At 34.3% G+C, this 13,003-nt stretch overlaps 1 protein-coding gene across 1 annotated transcript; it reads left to right on the top strand.

Moving 5' to 3' along the window:
• The first annotated feature begins 2,982 nt into the window (after window positions 1–2,982).
• Window positions 2,983–10,579, top strand: LOC128220103 (alpha-(1,3)-fucosyltransferase C-like). The gene is made up of 2 exons (XM_052928367.1): window positions 2,983–3,431; window positions 10,399–10,579. Exons 1-2 carry the CDS (start codon window positions 2,983–2,985, stop codon window positions 10,577–10,579), a joined length of 630 nt encoding a protein of 209 aa, XP_052784327.1.
• The last annotated feature ends 2,424 nt before the right edge of the window (window positions 10,580–13,003 follow it).

The raw sequence follows: 13,003 nt of genomic DNA on the forward strand, positions 1-13,003 counted from the left end.
AAAGAATCAGAAACACACGGATATATGTCAATACAATCTGCTAATTCTTATGTTATTATGCATGGGTAGTATTGCGTCCAGAGACAATCATTTTGAAACATATGCCATTATGGCGGCGTTAATGGCTTAGACAGATGTTCATACTGCTGTTTTTATGTAACTGTGCATGGGTAATGGTGGCGTTATTGGCATGATGACAGATGTTCATCAAAATTAAGGAACAACACCCATAAATAAGCAAGAATAATCTAGTTTTAAGACGCATGTATTTTGACGTGCGTTAAACGAATAAATTATTTCGCATAAAAAGTTTGTATTGTTTAATCTGTATTATATGTATATAAATAACCGCTACATCATATTTTTGCATGAAAGGTAAATCAGATTGTATTTTGGTTGTATGAAGTTCTAAGGCCTACAACTCAAAATCAGGATTCGTCAGGTCTTCTTTCTGTCCTGTTAAAAAAAAATGCACTGGAACGGATGGGTTTATGTGGTTTCACATAGTGTAAATAAGAAAAAAATATCATCTAAATGCGCTTATAAGTTTTCTACGTTAATGTGAAATATTTTTGCAAGCCAAAATCGTTAACAAATCATGGTAAAGAACCGAGAGAAATTGATCATTAAAGATAATTACGCGGAAAAAGGAAAGGTGTTAAGTAAAAGATCATGTCTTGACCTACTACATAGAGCAAAGACATCCTTGCACCAATATCGGTTTTCATTTAATTAACTTAATGTTTTCACATAAGTTCTAACACTTGAATTAAACTTGTGAGATGGAAGCATAATTTATTTATCTTTTTTTTGTTTTTGCATTTGGGTTTATCAGTTACTGTTCTTAAAGGATCATCAATTTACATTACCTATTCCGTCATAATAGTATGCACTTATCCTTTGGAGTTTAATGTCACTCAAAATAGTTTTGTATTCGATTTTTGTTGGCTAGGAACAGAATTGAGAAAAAAAGTAGAATCACGCTTCTGGGACCAGCGAGCAAAACATTAGTGTGTGATTTAATATCAGCATGCTTGTAGTATATGAGTCGAAAATATTCATTTCTCATGCCTAAAACCGTTATATTATGATATAACATGCATCCCGAACAGCCGGAGCACCACGGCCACTTCGAACCCAACCTCGTACGTACATGGACAGTTGGAATGGCAGAATTATTCACATTTGACGAGGATCCAAGAAGATCGCGTAGTAATTTCAATTTAGCAGTTAATTAAAATAACCCTACAAGTTTTTCTTTAAGGAATCCTACTTACTTATTTATAAAAACACATTTCACTGGGACTGAATTTGAAAATAAGTCATACAAATTGCAAGTTAAAACAATACAATTAATAAATTATATTAATATTATTTTTTCGAACTACTTCAACGGCATACATCCGAGGTTGCTTTCGCTGGAAAATGGCCGAAGTGTTCAGATCTTTAGATTAACATATTTGGGAGTCGGATACCTTAAATTCCATTCCGACGTTAAAGTTTTTGTTTTACATTTAGGCGGTATACGTCTATTAAAACACAATATGCAAAACGTATCATTCCATTAATGTAACTACTTAATATGCTTTGAGACTCCAGTTGGAAATCAATCACTTCTCACGCTTGGAGAATGAGTATCAAACGCCGGTAAGTTTGTGAATTGAACTATTATTTTGGGGAGGGGGTGGGAAGGGGGGGCTTTCACTATTATTGCAATAGTAGTGACCTTGTGCTGATAATAATTCCGTCTCCCTTGTGATGTAATTTTAAACCCTCATTTTCGCAATACTTACGTTTGGAAAGGTCTTTTAAAGGTTGTCTAGCTTTAAACGGCTTTAAATGGCACACTGCTGAATGAAAATGGCTTGCGTTGCTGCTCCGCCTTACGGTGCTTTTTATGCGCTCAAATGAAGCATTTAAAATGCGTCGCTTAAGAAAATAAAAATATTTAGTTTTTCACATAAGTATTAAAGTTAATTATCAATACTATTAAACCAAACGACGACAATACGCAGGAGAAAGTTCAAATAATAGAAATATATGAATAAAACTGATGACAAATAAAGGGTGTCCTATGAACTGGTTGTTAAAACATCGAAAATATGAGTGAGTACATACTCCTAGGCCTCTCTTAATCCTCACTTTGTTTTCTGTTTCAGTGTGATGACATTGACTTCCGTATGTATAATCCTTACAGGATTGCACGTGTATTACTACATATTGTCACTACGAACGAGAAAAGATGACTATACCCAAGGACTCAACACCAGGGACTTAAATACTAACTTGAATACCAATATAATAATTCAAGATAGCGGTTTGACAAATACTTATTCGTCGGATAAACATGTCGTGAAACGAAATGTTGCAAGTAAAAAGAAAATTATTATGTATCAGTTAGAAGGTATGGAGGAGTTCACAACAAAGACTTGGGACACGTTCATGTCTAACTGTGGTTGTGGGAACTGTCAGTTAATTAAATACGGTAGCAATATAACGTTAACAACGGCGCCATTAGATGCAGATGCTATCATATTCCCTGGAGGTATTATGAGCTTTAAGACGATCCCAAAGCGGCGAAACAAAGACCAGGTTTTCATCTTTATGTCATTGGAGTCTGCATTATACTGTATGTTTACCGACTTAACAAAACCAGTGTTCACTAATTTCTACAACTGGACAATGACATATAGGCTTGACTCAGATATACCTGTCCCATATGGACAGATAGTTCCCGTAAGTCATAATTTTTCTCTTTGGAATCGGTTTTGCAGTCAAGAAAAGCAAATGTTTGTTAATAGTTTAAACGGGATTCCTCACTTCGATGAACATTTGAAGAACAAAGAAAACAAACAGGATGATATATCAGAGAAGAATTATTCAGCCATCTTTAAAATGAAGTCGAGAAGCGCTGTCTGGATAGCACAACATTGTATAACACCTAGTATTAGAGAATTGTACATTCTTCACATGCAAAACAAAATGAATGTGGACGTGTTTGGAGGATGTGGAAACGAAACGTCAAAGAACGCTTGTCCTTATAATTCAAAATGTGAAAACTTTATAATTGAAAATTACAAGTTTTTCCTGGCATTTGAAAACTCACTTTGTGATGACTACATAACCGAGAAGGCATATCAGTGGTTTAGCAAAGATATTGTGCTTGTAGTCCGAGGCGCCCGGAAATACCACCGGTATCTTCCGCAAGGAACGTACGTTGATGCCGAGGATTTTGATCATCCGTGGAAACTGGCCGTATATCTAGAACAACTGGCCCAAAATGAGGAAGAGTACGTTCGAATTTTGAAACTTAAAGACCAGTTTAAAGTTGTCAGTCATGTTGAAATGATGAACGCTGGATTTTGTGAGTTATGCAGAAGACTAAATGATATTGAGTCATACCGTAAATCGTACAAGGATATAGGGGCATGGTGGGGTGGACATTGTACCGTGTACTTGTAAATTTACCACAATCAATACAATTGATTTAATACACCAAAAGCAATGGATAAATGTATTCGAAAGAAAGGTGCAGAAAATCTCTACCTAATGAGATGTTAGTAGATCACAATAAATCTTTTATCACTCACCAATCATTTTATATTTTTACGTTTTCAATTATAAAATACACAAAAAAGTTTCAATTTTGTTATCAGTAATTCATATGTTTCATAAATTATTTTTTAGTAAGAAGTTAATGGCATATCACTCAATTTTTATTTTTGTGTTAAACATCTGTATGTATTGATTTTGAATAAGAATGTCACTTTAAAGTATTTTTAAAACTTGTGAAACATGGTTTGTGACTATGCCATGGTATTATTGTAGGTGATTTTATTTCGGATAGAGCAAGTATCTATCATATATAAATATGAAACGTAAAAAGCATTATAAAGCCTCGCGTCGAAAGATGCAGGGTAGCACATTAGATATTTTTCAATAGGATCCTTGAAAAACCTCAATTTTCTATAAAATGTAACAAAATGTAAATAACCTTAAACAGAAAAAAACTACTTTTTAATATAATATGATATTATTAAAACGGGCAAGTAGTATGGTCAACTGAAAAGGTCGTGGAGTAATGTATTTTTCAATCATCTTTTGAATGAAAATGAAGAATAAAAAAACTGATTCTCAGTAATACTATGTTAGTGCTATCTACATAAAAAAGAAATACAGTGTCTCAGGATAGTTTGATTATCTTTTTCTACATGAATGTGTTACTAATGTTGCTGCTCTACTAAAGTGTGGGTAAAAATGAGGTGTTATTTTTACATTATGTTGGCGAAAAGATGAACTCAATATTTACACGCACTTTTACATAAAGGTAATACATGTTACGCTTGCAATAAAGTGAATACCGAATTATAACCCCAGATTTACATTTTATAAACCGGTGAACCACGACTTGTACTCCAGCTTGTTCAGCAGTGAAAACATACTAAGTAACAAAACGCAAGTCTCTGTTATGATTTAGAATTACATCAATTTCCTACATAAGATGTGTCAAGCCATTTAAAAAGCCATGTAAAACGTCAATTCTGTTCTCCAAAGTCAATTAAACTATTTTAATTTAGATATTAATAATATCTTAGCTTAAATACAATAGTACAAAAGAGCTCGATCTGACCTGTACCCCCCTCTCATCTCATTCCATCATCCTTTTCTTCTACCTTTATCTTTTCTTCCATCTAACTAATTGATTACAGACAAAAACAATTTGTTTTTACATACTTAATTTTACACCATACGACTATAAGATAATATCCATTTTAATCACTGCAAAAATCGCACAAGCCTAAGCAGCGTGAAGGACTTAGAGAGGCGTGTGTGTGTGTGTATTTATGCATGTATGTATGTATGTATGTATGTTTGTATGTTTGTATGTATGTGTGTATGTGTGTATGTATGTATGTATGTATGTATGTATGTATGTATGTATGTATGTATGTATGTATGTATGTATGATTAACCTTCCGGAACATGCCTTAATTGTAATATATACACATAAAAGTGCCACAACTCTGTGCACATCACCGAGTCGGAATGCGCATCTCCTCTTGAAAGACAAGTTTCCCACAAAGTTTCATTAAAACTCAAGCCGGAAGTTGCTGAAAAATAGCCCCGATTCGTATGGACCTATATCGCACGATATAGAAATTAAAAGAGCCAAAGCTTCGTGAAAATGATCGAACCAGAACGAAGCTTCCAATATAAATGCAGTGGTTGCTGAGAATTAGCCTCGATACGAAAATAAGAGGACGGACACAAGGACGAAGCGGCGACAATATGTTTCAAAGAAATATTTCGGTTTAAGGGGGTTTGGGCCCTGAAAATTGTAAATAAAATGTTGTTTCAAGTCTGATTTAGCTTGAAAAAAAGAACAAAAACACAAATGACTTTATCTAAAAAATAAGATCTGTCAGGAATCGTCATATAATTAACAATTTTATTCAACGAGTTCAGGAAATATTTTGGAAAGCAACCTTTTTGCGAGATACCTAACATATTTCCTGCAAGAGTTGAATTAAATTGTTTTTTTATATGATGACCAGTGTCGGATTTTTTTATCACGTTTTTCCAGTAGCAAATAGCAAACGATTAATACTTACCAGTTTCACCTGCTCTAGTTATGAGCCGAATACCACAAAACAATGACATTTCCCGCACTACAAGCGTTGAAGAAATGTAGTATCCGAAATAATTTAAACCACAGAAACATCCAATCGTTTTATTTCTCTTTATGAGCATTATGCATACTTAGATGATATTAGTAAGAATTACAACAAAAAACTATTCTTTTAGCAAAATTTGTTTTTGTTTCAAATCGTGACGTTATATCCGGTATGATGACATCTGTATTTGTTATATGTTGATAACGCAATTTGCTGTTATAAACAACACATAAATAAACAACTTATTTGCCCTTATTGCCACATTTCTTCCGTTTTATAAAACAAAAACTGTTTATTTTCTTATTATCACGTATTTTATTTCATTCCCAAATGTAGTCCACATCTTCATATGATTTAAAACTCGATAGTTTTAACAATTTTCTTAATTTCACAATTTATTATTTAAGGAACAACGTTATTTTTGTTTGATTAAATTTCTGACCCTTTACAACGTGAATGAATCCCTTTAAGCAATTATTTGTTGTAATTAAATTGTGATCAAAAAGGTGTGTGATATTGTCTCTGATTTATATAATTAAAGACAGGTAACTTTACACATGTTTGCTATAATATTATTCGTAATTGTTGTATAAACCAGACACTTAGGGGAATCATGAGATTAACTAGATGACTTACACTGTAACAAGTAACTTCCATTCCTTAAATGAACTGCCTTTCGGCTATTGCGTTCATCAATCGATGAACGCGACATCTTCCGATATGTTCGGATCGCAATTCATCGCATAACAATATACATGAACACTATTGATCTTGTTATTGTTTGTATTGTGTCAGCAGGTCCCGATTGATGAACGCAACATCTTCCGATATTTTCGGATCGCAATTCATCGCATAACAATATACATGAACACTATTGATCTTGTTATTGTTTGTATTGTGTCAGCAGGTCCCGTAAAATATAAATCAACATTTAGGAAAGTGCTAAGTTATTATATTTTAAACGTTTTGTTGCCAAAAGTGTTTCAATTTTATGTTTAAAAGCGATTTCAAGTGGTTGATATTTTCCCGCGTTATTGTGACGTCATTTAATAAAATGTTTCCGGTAACAGTCGAGTCGTCCTATTTACAGAATGGGTAAGAAAAGAATACTGAAAGATAATCCGAAATGAAATGAAGTATTTTTTTAACGTTTCTTGAATAAAATAATGAACTATTGGTGTAAATATAAGGAATGAATTGCGGGGTTGATGTCATGATCGGGGGGTATGAACGCAATTGGGCTGGTCAAAGTAAGCGTGGAGTCCTTCGGACCATTTAGCATTCAACCTACCATTTAGTCCACCATGTAAATACGCGTTTACAGAAATAGTGCCTCAGTGTGATACTCATTTATCAGAGGTTCGATCGTGATAAAATCTAACCTCGAGTGTGGTACGTCACTCAGGTGAAAGGTACGTAACTCTGGTGAACGGGAATGTGTGATACTATACTAAAGCTATCATTGCTCAGTGTATACATACCACAGGGAAAGTAAGATGTCAAAAACAATTTACAATTTTGACACCGCTGACACGGACGATTATTTGATACATTGGAATAAATCATAGTAAAAATATTTCCAAATGAAATGTGTTGTACAACATTATATACGGGCAATACACTGTGTTTGTTTTTAAGCTTGATATAGTTTACACCTATAATATATTGATAGGCGAACCTTAGAGCCTACACGTAGAATGTATTTATATCTGAAACTTGCACGTTTCGTTCCATGAGCGTTACGTAGACATTTCGTCCCAGGCATATCAATAGTTTGGGGATATTTCGTCCCGATAAATAATTTACTTAGGGCGTGTCCTTGTCAAATGGGTATTTCGCTTAAACAGTTCGTACTGTCTGGTCTTAATTACATATATGATGAGTGTACTCTCATTTGGTGCATTTAATGTATATTACTTACGAAAAGAAAGAGGGCTATTGTGATCGTTTCAAAACTTTAACCTTCGCCATAAGTCAATAGCTTTTAAAGATATTCAAATGAAATTTAGTACATATAGTGCCAGAGTCAATACGCGGATGCAATGCGCATAACTAGACTAAGTACTTTTACAATAATTTCAAATGCCTTTGTTTTCGAATGAAAACAACAACAAGAACAGACGAGGGTTTTGTGGGACTCTTTTTAGCTGAGTCTAGCCTTCGACAAAAGGAAGTCATCATCATCATCACCATCATCATCATCATCATCATCATCATCATTATCATCATCTTGACGTAACACTATCGTTTTGTGTCTTTTTTGTAATTAAATTGTTAAGTATAGACATTTGTCATCAGTTTATTTATGGAACATTTCATTAACTCTACACATATACTCTTAACCATGAAAACATTTCTATCTGCGTATCCAGGAATCTAGACGAAGTACAGTGTCATATTACCAACTGTCGAATGGAACACTTTCATTACTTCGATTATGATCATGTTTGTCAGATGTTTTGAATGAACCTTGACTAATAAACTTCATATCCTTTAATACTTGAATTATTTTTGTCGTTCCCTTGCCCTACAAAATTGTTTGTAAAATGCTCGGGATGGTGATTAACATAATTGTAAACATAAATAAATGGATACGATCAAACGATATTATTATTCCTGTTTAAACCAATATTCTACAACGTTCATAGTACTAAGATCTATAGTATATCGCAATGGAAACCTACCAAGATCGTTCGACATTTAAGTGTGTTGGTTAGTATGACAACATAATCTATAAGTAATTCTACAAACAATATGACAAACAGGCGACCGTTTCTATGGTCAAGTGTAATACTCTAAAATAACTAATAGTGTATTTTCAACTTTTTGAATTCAGAGATGAAACAACGATTATTTCGAGTTACATCCCTTAAGGTGCTAGAACATCGTTCAAACTAGCAATCAAGGGAGAGTAGTTTAGCAGTAAAGTTGTCCGCCTCTCACCCATAAGGTTTTGAGTTTGTTCCCCTCCAGGCCCCTCAAAAAGGTTTCTACCCAGAAAACGGACTCGATAATGATTCACTGCAGCGAACGGCTATCTTCACAGTCGCTTTAAAATAAATTAATATAAACTAACTGTCTGAGATAAAACAACTACATGCATGTTACAAAGCGGCAATAATAACACAATTCTTAAGTTATACACTCCTCATGTGATATGCTATTTTATAAAATGTGAAATGAATAAATATGTAGAATGTGGGGTTTCACAACCAAAACACACATCGGGGTTACGAATGTTATTTTTCCAATGAATATAAGACAATCCCTACAAAATGAATATAATGAATATAAATACGAGAACACAGCAAACATTTCATATGCACAATACAAAATACAAGGGCCAAGCCCAATTTATCAATAAATACAAACGGGTTAACTTATTGCTTACAAATATATGACTATAATAATGTATGAAAAAATAACTCACCAGATTGCGTGACAGTATACTTATAAATGAAGAACTAAAGTAAAAGTCTTCAAAATAATCGAAATTTGGTGTACCAGTAGAAGTGCAAATATCACTTGAATCTTGCAGGTTGTGTGCTAGTCAAAAACGGACAGATGGGTTGGAGACAAACTTCTGTACACTTAACTACTTACGATATAAATGTGTTCCAATAAATTAACATTACGTGTCCATATTTTATAACCCTCAGTAATTATTGATGCTGTAGTAACTTGTTGATGTAGCAATTTGCAATCGCCAATGTAGTAAAGGCTGTTGTTGCTGTAGTTTTTGCTGTAGCTGTAGTTTTTGCTGTTGCTTTTGTTGTCTAGATCAATTCCACATATTCCTGAAACATCATTTAAGATAACTGTCAAACTTACATTTGCTAGCTGTGATTACATTAACCTATATGAGACACCTTAATTGATGAACATCTTTACTCCCGATTGTTATCCTATATTAAGTTTGTCTTGCCGGTATCCATCAACTGAGCTGGGTAAGCACCGAACATATCAGACAAGCTCAATATAGGGCTCTATCCTACGACCTCTCGCTTTTTAGGCGGAAGCCATAAGTACTAGACCACAAATTAAATATGATATTTAAACCTGTTGTGATAAAGCTATTAGGTTGTGAATTAATTATGCTTTCTTTGACCTTATTGCATACATTTGGATTAAAAGAATATCGTTACTCTAGTACTGTCTTCCTAGCTTAATCCGGCTCTGTGTATATTGATGCATTAAAATTTACCATCCTTTAATAATAGTGCATTTTTCATTAAAGACATTTCGCCTTTGACTAGTACGAAATAGGCTTTTAGTGCTAAAAAAAGAATATAGAAAACATTCCGTTTTTCATTTTTCAAAACAGATAAGTTACCTCAATACAGTACGCTTATTAATATGTTTACGTATATAAATAGCAAATAATAGAATTTAAGTCAGACATGAACTTAGTTGACTTTGAATACCTTTATCTAAACTTTGTAAGCAATTTCGAAAGTTTTCTTTATAGTTTAGTCTTGGTAATAATATTTGCGTCGAACTTGCCTCCCTTATAATAATTTTAATTAAATCTTTCATTTACTCCATTCAAATTGGTATCTAAGAAGTAAAATTTGTCCATGCCCATGTATGTGGTGCTCATAAAGAAATACGACCTACTGTCACGTTGCGTTTGTTGACCAATGGGGATGACTGATCATACTTCCACGTTCCTTTTTTTCTCTTTTTCTATCTCACCTTTTGTTTAAACATTTTTCAAGGACAGGGAGGTAGTTCGGCGGGAGTGGAAACATTTGGCTGGGACGGGATGCCAAATGTACGAACAGTTCCCACCGGAAGTGCTAGATAAACAACGCAGGCTGGTTCCCATGATGAAGGACGCCAGGAAAGAGGGCAAGCGAGCATGGATTGCGTATGACACCCTGTGCGTGATCGGCAAGCAGTAGCGGCTGTAGGGGCACGTTGGGGGTGAACTATCCGTTCTCTCGTGGAACGTCCATGGACTTAAGAGGGAGAAAAAGGAGAGCATTGAATTTGTAAATATTTTAGAAAAACACGATATTTGTTTTCTGTACGAGTCATGGTGTGATTCTAATAGTAATATAGATTTAAATGGGTATAAATCACATAATTTTTATCGCAAATTTCAACATAGGAACGCTAAGCGAAATAGTGGGGGAATAGTTTTATATTATAAGAATCATTTAAGTGATGGCATTGAAATCATTAAAAATCATTTTGACACAATTATTTGGCTGAAACTTGATCGCAGCTTTTTTAACATCCCCGAAGATATTTATGTATGTGGTACCTACATTTGGGGTGAGGACTCGCCTATATACAATACTGTTAATGTTGATTTATTTGACATCTTAGAAAACGATGTGTTTTTATACGATTGTCTTGGTTGTGTTGTGTATTGTTTGTGGTGATTTGAATAGTAGGGTTGGAAGTAAAACAGACTATGTTACTCATGATAAATATAATTGTTATACTGATAGTCACGACTACGAATTTGATTGCACCCCTGACAGGGCCTCAATCGACAAATCTCATAATAATCATGGGATAAAACTTTTAGATATATGTAAAGGGTCAAGTTTTCGCATTTTAAACGGTCGCATTGGTAATACCAATCAGCATATATTCATGTCACATAACGGCTGTTCTGTTATTGACTATTTATTATCGAGCGAGCGTAATTTTTCACAGATTAAAGATTTTACTATAGAATCATTCAATGAATGGAGTGATCACGCTCCGCTAAATAGTTCATTACTATGTAATAGTATTTTCCCTGAATACCATTCTATAACCTCCTATAGAAAATATAATTTCCTACGTTTGAGTAAAACGAATTAGAAGGAAATTAATTTCCCTTGTTTATAATGAAATAACCGCCAGGTGGCGATTGATAAGCACGAGGAATTCGAGCGATATGAATGTAAAGGCATTCAGCTTTGGGGAACCGATCCGTTCACATCGATTCAATTGATTGTTAAATTTTACAAGAAAATGTTTATTGTGAAAGGTTTCTATTACTATGCAATTTCATCATATGAATAATAAATATATTTTTCATTTGTCTTCAAAGAACACAATCATGTAATATACATTTGTATAGCTTGATAAAGTACGTATACATGAATCATAAAAATGATATGTTTTCTATACATCTTTGTTAAGGAGCTTATGGGTGAAACTGAGATAAAACCCTTCTACTGGGGAAAACTCAGAAACCTCTGCCCGTTTGTCATCCAGATTTACCGGATTTGTCTCGTACCACTAGATGTCGGGTCTCATCCCCTTAAGCTGCTTAACAAAGATGTATAGAAAACATATCATTTTTTCAGGTCATCAGGTCTGTGTGTTTTCTCATTATATATTTCAGCCAACATTAACAAATACCCTTATTAATAACTATTTGTGACAAATGCTTATTGTCCTATGGCCGGGAAAAAGAACAAGCACAAAACGAACAATTCACAACAAGCGACAATGGCTAGCCCTCCAGTTCAAAACGGAGTAACCAACGGAATCGCTGCTTCATCAAACAAAAACGACAGTAACAACAATGGCAACAATGGCAACGGTGGAATTACACAAAATGTGACTAATTTTTCGGACTTATTGGGTCAATCCAGAGAATTGTTATACGGACAACAGCCAAACCAACATAGAGAACACATGGACATGCAATATTCTCGATACACTAACAATAATACGTTTCGTTTTGGCCAAGGACAAGGTCAAGTACAACACGGATTTGTGAATGGTATGCAGTACAATCAACCCGTTAGTAATACTCCAGGCAATCAAACAAATGCATATATCACTCAACCGATTCAGCCGAATAACCAAACGATAAATCAAAGGTCGGATAACAGTATCCCACAATGGGCCGCTAATCTCTCCAAGCAAATGACCAATATTCAAAGCTGCCTAGATATGTACAACAGCAGGTGGCAAAATGTTGAAACGAACATTTTTCAACAAAATGATAAACTTGCAAATCCAGAGACACAAATGACAGGATTTTCACAATTAAGACAGAACATTGACACAACAAATAAAGATGTGTCACAAATGCAAAGCAAAATGAACTCTTTTCAGACTAAACTGGTGGAGTGTAATGAAACTATGAACCGGTATAGTGACATTTGTTACAGCGACACCGTTACAAATAGTGATCTAGACAAAAAGGTATTGGCCCTTGAAACGAAAGTACAAACTCTCGAACGGCAATATAATGACCTTAAGAAAGCAACAAGCCTCCACGGATATCCGTGTAACGGACGTCCAGTATCAAACAATGAGGGAAAACCTACTATTTTGTGGCATACCAGAGGCCAAGGACTACAAACAGAATG

The sequence above is a fragment of the Mya arenaria genome, chromosome 15 (assembly GCF_026914265.1).
Source record: "Mya arenaria isolate MELC-2E11 chromosome 15, ASM2691426v1".
NCBI lineage: Eukaryota > Metazoa > Mollusca > Bivalvia > Myida > Myidae > Mya > Mya arenaria.

Coding starts and splice junctions, on each gene's coding strand:
- LOC128220103 (XM_052928367.1), top strand. CDS start 2,983: ATGAATGTGGACGTGTTTGGAGGATGTGGAAACGAAACGTCAAAGAAC. Junction 3,432..10,398: donor TACAAGGATATAGGGGCATG/GTGGGGTGGACA, acceptor TTTCAAGGACAG/GGAGGTAGTTCGGCGGGAGT.